At 37.8% G+C, this 17,130-nt stretch overlaps 1 protein-coding gene and 1 long non-coding RNA gene across 3 annotated transcripts in view; one reads left to right on the top strand and one right to left on the bottom strand.

Moving 5' to 3' along the window:
* Positions 1-132: 132 nt before the first annotated feature.
* LOC145943021 (uncharacterized) lies at positions 133-3,060 on the top strand. 2 transcript variants are annotated; one of them, XR_014426455.1, is made up of 5 exons: positions 133-259; positions 372-413; positions 2,239-2,400; positions 2,495-2,654; positions 2,812-3,060. It is a non-coding gene; the product is annotated as an uncharacterized LOC145943021 (long non-coding RNA). The 2 variants fall into 2 exon arrangements; XR_014426454.1 differs by having other exon boundaries at positions 2,495-3,060.
* A 1,168-nt stretch (positions 3,061-4,228) lies between these two features.
* Positions 4,229-17,130, bottom strand: part of Sog (chordin short gastrulation) — a 32,491-nt gene continuing 19,589 nt past the window's right edge. The window contains exons 3-8 of the mRNA XM_083050214.1: positions 16,464-16,593; positions 11,176-11,241; positions 9,164-10,948; positions 8,564-8,712; positions 7,657-7,983; positions 4,229-6,631 (exon numbers count right to left, since the gene is read on the bottom strand). Coding sequence (XP_082906340.1) covers positions 6,434-6,631; positions 7,657-7,983; positions 8,564-8,712; positions 9,164-10,948; positions 11,176-11,241; positions 16,464-16,593 — 2,655 coding nt within the window. The 3' untranslated portion in view covers positions 4,229-6,433. The remainder of the gene's footprint in view (positions 6,632-7,656; positions 7,984-8,563; positions 8,713-9,163; positions 10,949-11,175; positions 11,242-16,463; positions 16,594-17,130) is intronic.

Genomic DNA, 17,130 nt, shown 5'->3' with positions numbered 1-17,130 from the left:
CTTGAGAAGCCAGTCGACCGGTCGACCGAGAAAAGCCACATCGAAGAGAGGAGGAAGTGGGGGAGAGAGAAGAAGAGAAGGGACGAAAGATTGTAGGAAAGAAAAGAAGAAAAAGAAGGAGAAGAGGGAGGAGGAGAAAGGAGGAAGACACGAAGCGTCGTTCAGCGTCGACTCCAGAGACTGCTCGATCGTGCGATTCACACGGTTATATATCATATCACTTTCCCTAATTTACGACACTGATATATCACGCACGCACGTACGTATCTCGGCTGATCCATTGTGAAAATAAAAAATAAGTAATGTAATATATATATATTGAAATTTCGCTAAATCGCTCGGTCGATAATGCTTGGTGTGCTTTCCTCTAGCGGAGAAAAGCTGTACTCTCAACGACGAAAAATCTTTAGTCGGTAAGCGCAGTACGATGCTTATCCTATACTATACAGGCTGCGGTCGAGACTACGAATGCTTTGAAACATCATTCTATCTTTTGTTCTACATTCCAGAAGAATAAAGATAGAATGATGTTTCGGAGCATTCGTAGCGCATTCTCGACCGCAGCCACAATTAGATTAAGGGATTATTGCACCAACCTAAAGCCTAGTCTACAATGGCAGTAAGCAGTATAGAGTAAGCAGTAAGCAGTAAGCAGTATGAAATGGGAATTGCCCATTTCGTTACTCCCGGTCTTTACATCCACTAAAAACAGTATACTCTCTATTCCTACAGCCTTGTTATTGCCATTGTATACTGTTTTTAGTGGATGTAAAGACCGGGAGTAACGAAATGGGCAATTCCCATTTTATACTGCTTACTGCTTACTGCTTACTCTATACTGCTTACTGCCATTGTAGACTAGGCTTTAGATAGGTCCATATGGCACCAAAACGTTATTTTGGCTTTAAGGGGATGCTGGAGGTATGTTTTTACCGACCGAATGCGAATATAGAGATTATTTTGGGATATCTTTTTATTGACTATACAGATCAATAAATCCTTTTCCACGATTAAAGTACTTATAAAAACGGACCGCGTTAGCTATAATTCCATATATAAATCATATAAAAATCAAAAATTACAGTTTTGTTATCGGCTTCTTTCATGTCAGCTCGTAACAATACTTATTTAATAAAAATAGTTCTGCAGTTTATCTGTGCATAAAATATAGTATACGCGATAGGGTTAACATGAAGAAATATTAGTAAACAATAAAAAGTGAGATTGCAAGTCTAATAAAAAAGTTATATATTAAAAACATTTTCACGCATATGTGTGCATACGTGCATATGTTGGATATGTGTGGTGCTAACCTATCGTGTGTATATGTGTATACGTGTATATGTTTGGATATGTGTGGTGCTAACCTATCGGAGTTCGACCATCCGACTAGGATCCCCTTAAGGGGATCCTAGTCGGATGGTCGAACTCCGACAGGTTAGCACCACACATATCCAAACATATACACGTATACACATATACACACGATAGGTTAGCACCACACATATCCAACATATGCACGTATGCACACATATGCGTGAAAATGTTTTTAATATTTAACTTTTTTATTAGACTTGCAATCTCACTTTTTATTGTTTACTAATATTTCTTCATGTTAACCCTATCGCGTATACTATATTTTATGCACAGATAAACTGCAGAACTATTTTTATTAAATAAGTATTATTACGAGCTGACATGAAAGAAGCCGATAACAAAACTGTAATTTTTGATTTTTATATGATTTATATATGGAATTATAGCTAACGCGGTCCGTTTTTATAAGTACTTTAATCGTGGAAAAGGATTTATTGATCTGTATAGTCAATAAAAAGATATCCCAAAATAATAAAGTTGGTTCTGCCGTACCGACAGAACTAACTTTAGGATCCGACTAGGATCCCCTTAAGCGAGACTTAAAATATATATCTATCTTCATCTTTTTTTTTAAATAAATAAAGACAAACACATATTTAAGTCTCGCTTAAAACCAAAATGATGTTGCAATCAGGCTAAGCACGCATATATATACACGTATACGCGTACATATGTTGCCATGTTGCCTTTTCATAAGTATTTTATTCAAAGTGCGATATTGTGTGTACCGATTGCTAAATATGACATTTGGAGAGAGTGCGCGACCAATATATAGTCAATCTTAAATGTATATGAATAAGCATAAAAGCGACAAAATCACTTTAATGAAATTATACTTTTTTTGACATTAATTTATTTCAGATACGTACACAATTTCAAGACAGATGTAACTTTCAACAATCTCGTCATTTTCTTCGAAAAAAAATTGGCAATATATGTCGTGTTTGTGACACACGCGGATGAATTATCGATGGAATATGAAACAATCTTTGGAAAATATCCACAAATTTCTTATTTCTAAAAGTAAATATTGTAAATATATTGTACTTACGATATTACAGGAATAATATATATATAATAATCGGAACGAAATAATTTTTTTATCGTTTCGTTACAGATAAACACGATGCGATGAAACTCTTTGTTGGTTGCGATGTCCGTCTTTAGACGGAGAACTTTTTTCACGGATAGACAGATCTACACCAAGTCAGAAACTTGTCGATGCTTCTTATTATCAGGATTAGTGCCCTTTAGATTCAATTTCCTTTCATCCACGCGTAAGTAAAACACTTCATATAGATTGATGCTCAAATGGCTTTTTCTACAATGCAGTTTAATATCGAGAAATGTACGGATTAAGAATAAGGTATTCGTGGGAATTTCTGCGTGGAATATTAATCGAATTCAATGAGTCATATTATCATGGTCCCACAGGTGGTTTCTCCTATTCGCGGTTTCCATATGAATCATACGTCCGTTGGCAAATTCCTGCACGATGACATTTTTTTTTTAGGAAGTTTTAGGATTTGTATAGGACAAAATACACTATTTTTTTTAATAGTAATAATAATCGACATTTTTAATTGATAAATTGTTTTGGCACAGTACAGAATAATAACATTGACTTTCATTCTCCATAAAATTCTTAAAGTGTGCGTCATACATTTCTCATTGTCAGCCTACTTTATCACATAAATATATTTATTTAACATTATTGCATTGTATATAAAAAAAATAGTAATAGTAATTTTGCTTATACTCAATTCGTGTATTATATATGTATATAAATATATGAATTGAAGGGCATCTTAAAAAACATGTCAAATGGACACTGTATTTGAACTCACGGATACAAATTTATCCTTTCTTCCTAACGATTTCACATTACAGATACTATGTATCGTATATCGCGACATTACATCTTGCAATTATTGCGATGAATTAACGGAATTGTACATATTTCGCAACTATACAGTTTGATATAAAATACATTTTTTGTATATATACGATGCTAAATCGCAATGATAACTTTTGATTATTTCGCTTCTTCACTCTTCTTTTTTGCAAGCTTTATTAAGTAATGACAACTCTTCCACGCAATGCAACACTACGCACAGTTTTCTCTTTTCTAATCTTTCATTAACTAAATTTATAATAAAAGGAGAGATGAAGTCAATTAATTTTTTTCCAATAAGCATTGAGACTGTTGATAACTAACAAAAATTAAAACAGTATTGTTTTTAATACAGCTTTATGTAAAGCTTGTCAAAATAAGAGCATTCTGTTCATCAAATGATTAATATCAACTCGTTAAAAACCAATAACTTGCACATGAGGATGACTTTAAATAACTATGACAATATAATAAATTGATAATAAACAAGAAGAATACAATGTATAGGGAAAACTCTGGATGGCGCTAAAAGAGTTATATAATAATGTATAAATAATATTATAATAATAATTATCATATATAATGCTGATGTGTTGTTAAAATAGATTAGACGTTTATACTTGTATACTATATATACAAAATGTTCGCATACGCGATATAACGTTAATGTCAGCTGACTATGATGTATTCATATCATAAGTAAGGCACGTATGACAAACAGTAGTCAATGTCTTTACATGAGATATACACTATGTTAAATGGCAAAATTAAATAACAAGTGAACCAGTATAAGCTGTTAACGATATCGCGATTTTAGGTTTGTTCTTTTTAGCTGCACTGATGAACTAGTGCAATAAGTTAGAGTGAAACAAAACATATTTGTCTCACTTTAACTTATTGCACCAGTGTGCACTAGTGCATCAGTGCAGCTAAAAAGAACAAACCTTTTGTCTCTAAAGTTTTCGGTTCCAATATTGGCACTTGTACAAGTTTCTTTGTTGGCTGCTAGATTCAAATTATTGTTCTGATGTAATAATGCTCTGAGATTTGTCACATTTATAGCGCTAATTGTAAGTTATGTTGCTTTGCTCAAGAGTATCTTATCGTTCCGTTTCGCTTTCGCGTGTGTGCTTTTAAAATTTATTCCACTGTCCCCATCATGGTAAAATATAAAAAAAAACATTATTTTAGAATTAGGATCTATTTAACAATTTTCTTGCGCGTTAAAAATTTTGGTCTTTAATATAGAAATTTTATTTATTAATTTTTTTTATAGGAAATAAACGTTTTCCTACTTCTCAAAAATAAATATATCAGCCTAGTGATAGAATCAGAATGCTGTTTAAAAGCTTTAAATCGATATTGAGTTTGAATTTTTGAGCTCGGTTTAAAAGTTTTTAAATAGTTTCTAATTTTACGATATCCGTTTTTGTGTTATTTTGCCGTATAGTGGTAGGGCCAATTGAATAAAGATCCTAAAACTTATATCGTATAAAAATACATATTAGTGATACAAAAGAAATAAATATATGATAAATCTTTCGTGTATCAACACATTATTAAAAAATTGCTGCTTAAAAGTTTTTAAAAATTATTACAGAGAGGACGGCTCCCCCGATCTAATAATGAGATATTACTTTTAAATTGTATGCGATCAAAGAATCTATGAGGAAAAAATTTTCTGAAATTGATTAATATGTATTACATACATTACATTTATTTTTGCGTTCTCAGACAATGCGCGCGTTAATTAAACAGCAATTATTAAAGATATGTCAAAAAATTAATCACTTATCCTAGGATCCGAGATATGTGATCCGACTGAAAAGGATTATTTCTAATAATAAATATAAATTAAATATTACGAACGTACTTACAGCAATGACTGTTATCGTTGACAAACATTTTACTGCTCATCGATCGTAAAGTAACATGTTTCTCCTTGTTTCACCGTGTTTCTCCTCGTCTCAAACGGTTCATACGAGTATGCAACGTACAATATAAATACACTAATATCAGCAATAATTTAGATTTGACCATAAACAATCGGCAAAGATAAACTCGATAAACAATAAGAAAAAATGACGTAGAGCAGAATATAGTAATCATAATAATGCCAATTATAATGATACTAAAATTATAATATAAGATATAAGCAATAGCAGTAATAATACTATTAATAATAGAAATGATAATAATAATGATAATGATAATAATAATAATAATAATAATAATAATAATAATAATAATAATAATAAGAGGTTGTAGTTATTAGTAAATATTAGCAATCGTGTAATAACTGATGCCGCCATCGGAGGTTTTTCAGTCTTCTTTGGTTGCTGGGTAACTCGAAGAGAGATTAATGGGTACAGTAGGGTACTGTAATTACGTTGTGATGAAAAACTCGTTCCTATTCGAATTTTCATCCCTCATTTTTGTATATTTCTTAACGTTTATCGTAATGTACCTCTTTACGAAGAGACGGGCGCTCTCGTTCCACTCTACTCGTTGATGAGGATCAATTGATTAATAAGCGTTTGGCTGCGGGCTCTAGAGTCTAGAGCAAACGACCGAGCGGACGGGCGTCGCAGATAAGAATAACATCCGATATCGTGTCCTTCCTCTTCTTGCGCTAGCGTTTTCTTAACTCTTTTTTTTCTGCAAACGTACGAGTGTTTGTTGTACAAGCGTTTGCTGCTGATTTTATCACCGACAACAAATTTTGAGCAACGCGAATGCGCCATTGTTGATAATTATTCTTGTCTCATCGAATTGTCACTATACGAAATTCTACGACAAGATTCGCGTGCCGTTTTCTGCCCAGTCGAATGCGAGTTATATATCCTCGACGGACTAAAAATTCGTTCGCCGATTTTTTCTCATCATCACTCCCAAGTCTGCTTATCTCGGATACAGATTTCTAGAATCCAGTTCTCACAATCTCTTAATATATACGCATGTATAAAAGTTGTTTGATTTTATTTCGCTTCGAAGGCTCTCGAAGGGAATCGCTCGTGATCCGCGTCTGACAGACGAGTAGCGGCACGCGCGGTCGTAACGAACGATCGACGACTGGTTTTATCATCACCCGACGATGATGGCACGGCACATGGCAAGGTTCTTCATAGACCGGAGCAGATTTTTCGCAAGAGAGGATCAGGCTCAGCTCAGCTCGCGAGGCGTCACCGAATGCCGCGATGCCGGATGATGGTTGTTGCGATGATGACGTCTCGCGCGGCGACATTGTGCCGTGCAACAGTCATCGGCGTCCGCCACATATTCGCCACGCTTCATCTGATATGCGATCGAATTGCAGAGTGATCGTGGACAACGCTTTCTATCGCACCTGACCTCACCGTTCTGAAACAGAGTAAAAGAAGCTGCACCATTACCATTTACGACATTTACGTATTCGTGAAAAGAATGCTCGCCAGAATATAAGCATAGTTAACTTACTTACAAATATGTTCGAATCTTTTCAAAACTGTAGAAAAATTTTTATTACTAAACAAGAAAGAGCGAGTGTGCAAAAAGATTACAAATTTATATTATCAAAATTTGTATCATCAAATACATAAATATATCTCTGCGATAATGTATTTCTAAATATTTGGTTGACATTTTTTGACATCATATTCGTTTTATTTTAATTTCTCTCTCTCTCTCTCTCTCTCACTCTCTCTCTCTCATTCTCTTCTTGAATAAACAAAAAATAAAATATAAAAATCACAAACTATTGAAAATCCCTTCAACAATAATATAAACCGTGATAACCTCGATCACGTGAATTAGATTTATATTTATAGAATAATTTTTATTTATAAAATGACTTTTTAAATTCGTTTCTTACGACCGAGACGATTATTTTTCACTCCGTCTTATGACGTCGCGACGCGACACGACGCAAGTCAGCCGAGGCCACAGCGTGCGCGTTCCATTTTCATCTTAATGAATGAACGTTATAATAAAGGGGAGGCCGCAGGGGAAAACACAAACGCAAGTCTGATTAAAAGTTATTTCCTTAAAGGTTTCTCGTCATACCCGTGTGTCTAGATATTGCGACAAAGCAATTTTAGCGATCGTCTAACGAATGAATAAATAAATATAAATAATAAATACAAAGATAAACTTTCAAAGTTTTAGATTTTCTTTGCTTGGTAACAAGATGCAATCACGATGCGTTTTACTCCACAGCCCGATTAAAATTATTAGACACGATTGATGGAGAAAGCGTACACGAATAATGACGTTTTGTTCATAAATACAGTCTTGTTTCAATGTAATGTCTCGTTTTTTAATTTTGTCTTAATTTTGAATATATACGTATTTACATATGTATCATATCGTCATTAGATAATTTGATAAATAAATAAATAAATTCTTACTTTGCAACGACACTTGACGCACTTCATCTCACCGTGGGAGTGCACCCGGGGATGCCATTCCATGCCGTTCTCGTAGGGTCCACCGAGGGGATATTTGCAGCCACCGGAAGAGAGTATCTCTTCCATGGTACGCCGCGTCGAAGGTAAGGCCTGATCCCTCGGTAGGTGTGCGACGTCGCTTAAAGCAGTGGTAGTTGTGTTGCTACGAGGCGTCGTTACCGGGCACTGCCTGCAACAGGCCTTCTTGTCCGGCCTGAAGGCGATCTTCTCGTCGCACTCGAGCGGCGGACACTGCATCCGCGGGCATTTAACCTCCAGCGTGACAGCCTGCGAGACAAATGGATTTCCGTTGTAGATTGCGAGAGGTGACTTTTAGCACTTGGTCGCGCCAAAGTGTGTATTATAAATTATAACGCACATACTTTGACACTTTTCACGCCTCTCTTTATCATATCCTATTTTAATTATTCTTACTAATATACTTACTACTTTTCGCAAGGTTTTTACTTGATGTATATGTATATATGTAGTATGTCATAAGTATATGTAACACGTGTTGTAAAGAAATATTTTTATCATTTTTAATTATACGTATATTATAATTAATTTTTGCGTCAACTAGTTAGGAAATGATTGTCGAGAGTATTAGATAAGCTGCAATATTATTTAGAAAATTTAGAAAATCTGATTGCGAATTATTCTCTCAGCTTATTGCGTTGAGAAAACACGCGACAAATAAAAAGATTTCTCGTGTACTTAATTTTTTTTTGTTTTTTTCAAAAAAGAATTAATATGAGATATGAGAAAGAAATTTTTTATACAGATTATTTAAAAAGTTTTCGTAAATTTGTTATCATTTATTCGTGCCTCTGCAATTTTAATAGAAATCAAACAAGTAAAAACTTACGTCACAAACACAAATGGCACAAATATCGAATCCTACTGGCGGTAAGTACGGATGCCAGGACGATCCTGCGAGATGATATTGTCCGGCCAATGTACAGCCTCTCGTGATGTTGTTCTTGATTGTTGTGTTTGTTTCGACAGTCACCGGGACTAAAGATTATTAACACATTATTAAACGCTGATAATGTAACATTTTTAAACGTAACTGTATTAGTTGACAAATTCTCCTTAAATGTTTTCAATTTTTAAGACCTTTCTATAAAAGATTTTTTTTATATTAAATTGATTAAAATTGATGTTATGTTTATTCTATCAGTATCACATTACTTTAAATCTTAAAATTTTAGAATATTTTTTTCTTTTATTTTTGTAAATGATAAATACTTACATAGCAAAACTTTATTGAAATTTAATTGTATAAAATCGGACACGGTGTATGTGCTTACAAACAGTTGTACAAATATTGTAGACTCTTACAACAATTTACTCATCATGTTCAAGTATTATTTTATTCTTATGCTTTCACTTTTATATCAAAGGATTAATTTTCCTCCTTCTTTTCACATATAAATGAATAAAGATAAATATCTTTGTCTCATACCAGCGCATATCGGACAGCATTGACCAGGCATCGGTTGCTCGAGCTGCTTTCCCAGCGCGCAAGAGACCGTCGGACAGGGCATTGCGTCGCATCGCGCTAAGCCGCGATAGCAATGACACATCGAACAGGGATCCGCGCTCGACGTCCATTGCGTACCTTCCTCGTAGAATTTGGCCTCGTGAAAGCACGCGCCGGTCTCGAGATCCAACATGGGAACACCGGGCAGGTACAACACGGAGGCAATGTCATTGTCGGCGTAGTGCGGCAAACAGCTAAACGGTGCCCTAGCCTTGAAGGGAGCCCTTAAGACGTGAGTGACCTGTTTGTCCGTCACCTCGAGAAAACCAATGCCCGATTCGATCCTGTAGAGCTCCATCGGTGACAGTCCGGTGACAGAACCCTCTAAAGAGTATCCCGTAAATTCTTCGAGAAGTCTCCTGGCAACAGGAGCACCTTGCGCCAGCAGAGGCATCGTCTCGAGGTACAAACGGAACGTTCGTGGTTCTTGTGAAGAGGAGGGAAAACCAGCGAGCTCCAACTCATAGTGTAGGGAACAATCCAGGTCTACCGCGGTCCATATCAGACCGACCGGTCCGGGATACGTCGGTTCTTTGGTCGATCTGCGCAGCAATACGGGCGCGGCGGTGTCTCTAGCGTCCGCCACGGGTCTTTCCAAGAGTCTGCCGCGCAACATGGAGCCGAGGTGACTCGCAGCGATTACGGAAAGTTCCTCGTTGAAGAGCGGCTGTAGGAGTCTCGGTCCGGGCCGTTCCAAGGAACCGTTTGCGAGACCGTTGACCAAAGAGGGTGTCAAGTCCTCGAGTTCCGTTCTTCGTTTTCCACTCTCGTCCACTAATGTTACCAAGGGACTCTCCTCCTCGAGTCCTATCAATTGAACTCCGTAACGTAACGCTCCGATACGATCCAGGAAGGCCCAAGCCAATCCGGACGCCGCGGACGGCGTCTCCGACAATAGTAGGGTCTGATATATATCGCAAGTCGCGCGCGGACCAACTGTGCCAGTTAGACGAAGAGCCTGCGGATCCTTGCGAGACATTATACTGATCGACAACTTGCCACGAGTTAACAAACGAAGATCAGTCCCAGAGAGCGCGCTACGAATCTCGTCGAAATTCAGTTCGTTGGACGGCTTTTTCACCACTATCTCCTCGGTAAGGACCACGTAATCCTTCTCTTGGTGTTCCAGCTTAACAATCAGCGGAACGTCGGTCACATCGTTTGGCAGAAAGAGACCGTTGAAGACGAGCGATACATGAATCGATGGGGTCGAGGCGGACGAGGTGGATACGATTGCCGTCGCGCCTGCGCCTGACATCAACGATCGATCGACGCCCATCGTCGGTTCTAGCAGCGAGGAGAACTGCTCGCTCGACAACGCGCGGTATCGAGAGACCTGACCGGTCAGACTCGACGAGGGTTCCCAAATGAAGGAAACGTGCAGACGTTCCTCGCGCAATAATTTACGATAGTCGCGCGGCATCCGCCTCCATACGCCGCAAAGCTTGCCAGTGGCATTTTGGTAGGCGCCACCGATCGGATCGATCACCTGTTCTTCGAGGATGCTGCCGGATCCATCGACGAACTGTATGCTACGCGGCCGAGGCGTCGATGCGGACAGATAAAACGAGTAGTAGAGATTTTTGCGGTGGAAGCTGAAGCGACCGGTTGCCAGATAGTTGTACGCGCTGTTGTACACCGACGTTGGATTCGAATTGTCGCGACGCAGAGATTGTGACGTTCTGCCCGTTAACAGGGTGCCGAAATCTGCAATCACATTAATGCGCATTAATGCGTCTAATTAAAGGTGTAAGTTGAGCTATGTATTTAAAAAATAGCCGTAACACACGGGCATAAATCGATAAGATGCGACAGGTGGACAGCGCTCAACAGCGTCTTTGACATTGCTGTTTCAAATAAGTTAGTATAAAGATATCAAAGTTAAACGTCGATTTATTTCGATCGAATTTCAGAAATACTCGAAAGAATCTTACGTCTCAAGCTTCGTTCCTCTTCCTCCAAAGTCAATTGCGCCGGCAAATCTTGCGCTATGTCTGTGTCTGTAACAAAAGATTCATTTTATTGTAAATACGTGTATCGTTATCGTTATTTTATTACTCGATACAATCCTTTTGTTCATTTAACTTTTATTTCTTTTTATCAATCTTTTTCTTTTATATTAAATAAAAGTTCAATTTAATGTAAAAATTATATTTATAAAACATTGATTATGAAATTCATTAGATGAGTCAAATTAATCAAATTTTTGCGCTCTTTTTCGCCTTTTTAAATATTTTTCTCGTTTCCAAGACAGAATTTCCAAGACGCGATGATTTGTGTTTGACATTAGGAATAATTTAAGAAGAACAAACTAGACAAAGAAATTCTCGTTCTCTTTAATCGGTCTTGAAGGCGTATACCATATATACATATAGCCCCACATACGCATACGCACATACGCTCACGCGCTACAACTCGCGCGCGTTGGTTATAAATAAACTATAATAAATTTATTTATACAGCAAAACAATTGGGACTCGAAAGAGATAAAATTCTCTTCTTCGCACAAGAGAATAGCGAGTGTTTTACACTTTGTTTTTTGACACATGCAGACGCACATCGACCGGGTGGTAACGCGGTCTCTCCCTTCCTCCCTCTCTCATCTCTCCTTCATCCAGCATAGGTATAAAATAAAAATAAACGGTTAATCGTGTCGATCGTCGATCCTCAACATTGACTCAATTCAGCAACAGCAGCCGATGGTGGCATGTGCACGGATCATAAAGAATGTCTGTAGGAAAGAGTCGCGGCTGGCGCCAACCGCCGCTACTTTGAATGTTACTTTTATGGCGCATACCGCGCCGGTTCAGCGCCACAGAGACGTTAATTGCCCCCGTGCGCAAAACGTACAGTACGTCCCTCCCTCCCCCCGCCCCTCTCTCTCTCTCTCGCTCGACACGCGTGAGACCAACTGCGAGCTATTAAACTAAACTATTTCCGGCCTAATCAAATCTAACCGTAACGGACGACACGACATTAATTCTATCGTATCATTAATATCGGAAAAGATCATTAATTGAGTGGTTAATTATAAGCAATAATTGCTCACCAATCGTGCTGTCTATGTCTTGGTTTTCATTTTTGTAACTAAATTTACAAATTTCTTATTAGATTATTTTAACAAGTGTTTTTATTTCAACCAACTCTAACGCATTAATCTTACCGTCCAAAAATCCCAAAAACCACCCGAAAAATTAAATTTTTTCGATAAAGAAAGGTGTAAATTTGGGACATCCACGACACATTTTGCGAGTTTGACTAGAAAGTTATCCAACAAATATAATGTCGGCAAATTATATAATCGTTATCACTAACAATGAGAGTTTGCCATTTTAGGCAATACTGCCGGGGATTGAAAGGACGCGTTATGCAGGATTATCGAGAATTGGGAATTATTGAGGAAAAAGATCCGAATGCTGTAAACTCGATCAGAGGTTCAAACAATCGACGCGACATAAAAATCGAGGATAATCTCGCTCGTAAAGCTGTCCCAGGTAGCAAAAGGAGAACGCACAACCTGTACATGAATAATATTTGACAATTCTTCACGCATAGTAAATTAAATGAAGAAGCTACCTGTTTCTTCGCTACATTTGTGTTCTACTAAATTATTTCAATTCTTGCACGATAAATTCATCAACAATTTCTTGCCGAAAGCATTCTACATGTATCCTACTGTATATAACTTTTCGAAGTTTCTATATTCTTACTTCAGTTAGAAATATACTAATCCGATAGTGTATGTGTATTATTCCTAACATTTGGAGAGCATACTAAAAATTGGCTACAATTTCATTAATATGAAGTAACAGTATCGAAATAATGTAGTACTGTCATAGTGACTACTTGTTGATGGCATCTACCTGATTATATTTAATTTCATGCATACGCGCTTTACGGGAAAATAAGATTTTATTACAATATCATGCTACTGTTGTAGTTCAACGATGAAACATTTTAATTACTATATACTGATGGAATGTATCCAATTATTATAGATCTATACGCATTTAGGTAATGTGTGTTCATCTCTAGCATATAGGATTTTATCATATTATCATGCTACCGTTGTTAACTGATTTTGTCCTATACATATTCTATTATGTATTATCATTCTTTGTTTTAATATTTCTTTGTTTTTATCTGTGAGTGGAAAGAAAGCTAAGTTTCAGTATCTTTTCAGTAGCATCGTAGAAAGTATCGCAGAGGTTATCTATAAGATTTTATTAAATTAAAAATAATCACACACAAATATTATTTGAGCACCAAGAATCGCTATGACTGTCTATGGCCTTTTCTCGATTTAATTTGTTTATACATATCGCAGTCTTGTCGTAATTATTGTTTATTAAATAAGATACAGTTGTTTTCCTATTCATCTTATTTATTCCGAGAGACTACTTTTATCTGCACTTTTAATGCATTTTTTACAAATAAGTGACTATTTAGGTCAATTATATACAATTTATATTCAATTTATATATAATGAATATAATTTAATAATAATAAATTTAAAATTTTACGGAGATTTATAAAGGACTGTTAATATAGTGTATAGACAGATAGAAATGTGAGGTACATTCAATGAATTGTAGTGCAATATAAGCTGGCATAAAATACAAATTATTTTCAATATACAGTAGTGCGATAGAAGCTGGCATGAAATACAGATTACTTTCGATCTACTGTAGTGCGATAGAAGTGGAAGTGAAATACCAATTACTTATGATCTACTGTAGTTTGAAGAAAGCATGGATGAAATACTACCTACTTTTGGTCTACTGTAAAGCGATAGAAGCGGGAGCGATAAAGTACAGCCGATTTCGATCTACTGTAGCGTAGTATATGCTGTCACAAAATGTGCGTCACGCTCAATCTACTATGAGGCAATACAATTAAAAAAGCGTGTTCGGATACAATTCAGATATTGTATGAACTAACAAGCTTCCTCATCGAGAACAACATTTACCCTTCCATTATTGATTACGACTTGCTAGCATTGAGTAACGTAGGGAGAGCGATTATAGCTGCTTTTTAGTTTGTGGAATTTAGAATGCTGCAACCGATCTACCGTGCTACTTGGGTGTATTTTCGTGATCGATCAAAATTCTTTTCTCAAACGATTTCTGACGTACTCAGGTAAATTGCATTTTTCAGCCAATACACACACGTCAGTATAAATGTCTAATTTATTTTTATAACGTCTCAAAGAAGAATCGAGGTCCGCATATTTTCGTGGTCGTATCATGGCCGATCATGATAATAATCGCGGCGAGAACCGAATGAGAATCGATGCGATGGTTCAATCGACGGGTTCCAGGGTCGCGATACATTTCCTCGTGAAACGTAAAAGAAAAGGCGCTGTTAATTGCGCCAAGTTTCACCTTTCATCAGCAGGGGCCAACGAGCTCCTATCAGACAGCGCAGCGGTATAACGATTACGACAATGATGGCAACGATTATTATGGCGAATCGTCTGGGGCGGAAAATAAATTTGACGCGCGTGATATTGAGATGCGCGAGCTCTCTATGAGAACAAATGAGAGAGAGCGGTGGGATTATAAAAAATGATTCCATATATTATCGTCGTCGGTGGAATCGACGCGAGGACAACGAGAGAGAGAGAGAGAGAGAGAGAGAGAGAGAGAGAGAGAGAGAGAGAGAGAGAGAGAGAGAGAGAGAGAGAGAGAGAGAGAGAGAGGGGGGAGATGGGGGGGGGGAGAGAGAGAGAGAGAGAGAGAGAGAGAGAGAGAGAGAGAGAGAGAGGAGAGAGAGAGAGAGGAGAGAGAGTTTTATCAAAAGTGTCACATTAACCTAATTGCGCGATAAATACATATATATATGTATATGTAGGTATATATATGCGCGTATTTCTCGTTGCATCGCCAATAACTGCGCGACACGCGACCATAAAAATGACACGCGAAATGACCCTGTCTTTATTTATGAGCATTCGGACAATGTCGAAAAGTAAAAGGAACGATCAAACGAATTTATATAAACGACATAAAAGACTCCTCCTGCTCCCCGCTAAGCTTGTCGTACCAACACGCTACAATCTCTCTATCTCTCTCGCCTCATCCGCCCATCTATTCTTATTCCCTGCGCGCGTTCTGCCTGATCATTACATATGCTAATATTTACATTTAGATTGCACGGCTTAATCGAAGTGACGCCATGCGGTAATATAGCCGGCGCCATGGCGCTAAACCCGTGGCGTCCGTCCTCATCTCCTTTCACCTCTCACTCCGCTCCTCTTTGCCGATTAAAAACTCGAGTTCCCTCTCGAGAGAACGCGCGATCGGTCACTCTAATCCTTTTTTTACCTTTTTTTTCTTTTCACCATCAGGCGAAATTATTTACCCGCCGTTCTCTCTCTCTCTCTCTCTCTCTCTCTCTCTCTCTCTCTCTCTCTCTCTCTCTCTCTCTCTCTCTCTCTCTCTCCCTCTCCCACTCCCACTCCCTCTCCCTCTCCCTCTCCCTCTCCTCTCTCTCTCTCTCTCTCTCTCTCTCTCTCTCTGTTAATATTTCTAAATAAAGATATGGAGAAAATTTTTATCGTCATTTATCGTTTAATCCTCGAAAATAAGCGAGAGAATGCAGTAATCGTGCATGTGAACGGTGACGCATAAATAAATTATTCTAGTCTGTGCCTACAAGAGATTTATATATAACGCGTCAATTTACGATTTATTCGAATAAACAATTCACGTAGCAATAAATATGCAACGTAAACGCGATAATATCGCTATGCGAGAGCAAAGCGTTTCGTGCCAATTTGCGCTTATTACCGTTGCTGACGCACGCGAGGCTTATCTGCTAACCTTATCAGGGTGCGAGATACGCTACTTTCACCGCATCGGCGGCATGGGCCAAATTCTTCGAGAGCTCCCTCTCCCCTACCCCGCCCCACAAGACACAACGCCGTCTATTTCTCTTCGCGGATACCTAATCTGTATCGCAGCTCGCAGCTAGTCGCAGTAGAATGCGGATGGAGTAAATCGCATAGTCGAGATACTCAGAGAGATTGCTTTCTCGATAATATCGCGAGCGCGAAAAGAAAATATTTATGATAAACGACGTGCATTAATCATGCCTATAGTTTACATCTCGCGTACGTTTTTGACATACGTTTTTGATTGGAAAGAAAAGGGGATGAAATTGAAAATAAACGAGAAAAAAAGCAAAAAAAAACTAATCAGATATACATTGCGTAACTTACTCGAGTCACCGGGACAGGATTTGCAGCAACGACCCGGCAGTAGAACTGGTTCGTCGCACGTGAGTTTGGGACATTCGTTCTTTATGTTGCGACATTGGACTCTCGCGATGATCCGTCGTTTCTTTTGCACCTGAAAGCAACAAACAATAGTCGCCGATTAGGTTTGCGATCGTTATGCTATTACGTTTGTCTTTCCTCATGTTTTGCGCTATCTGCGATAAAAGGGACACGTTTATATTTTCTTATGTTCTTGTGACTTTATCTTTCCTTTGCCTGCCTCGCGTCAGAACGATGGAAAGAATGCTGATGTGCAAGAAGGTATTTTGGAATAATTAAATCTCATCGCATCGCTCGTGTATCATACCTACGTACATATATGTATACAATATATTGAATATAACAATATTTGGCCCGATGTAATTAACATTGCGCTTCTCTAGATTGAGTGCATTGGGAATGCGTGACTCTTTTTTCGTCTCGGAAACTTTACTACGTAAAGTATAAGCATCGCGTTCGACGAACCGCAACATTACTGCGATGACTTGAAGTGAAGAGACATGACTTCTCGTAACGACGTGTGATTCACGCGACGCGTCTGCTTCTTCTACAACCAAGATCGTGACCTATCAATAGCTTCTCATAGTACTCTGCGTTGATACCACTGCTT

This window comes from Prenolepis imparis, unplaced genomic scaffold (assembly GCF_030444845.1).
Source record: "Prenolepis imparis isolate NDT839.2.m4 unplaced genomic scaffold, iyPreImpa1.0 SCAF_11, whole genome shotgun sequence".
NCBI classification, from domain to species: domain Eukaryota; kingdom Metazoa; phylum Arthropoda; class Insecta; order Hymenoptera; family Formicidae; genus Prenolepis; species Prenolepis imparis.
This window is presented reverse-complemented; position numbering and strand designations above follow the sequence as displayed.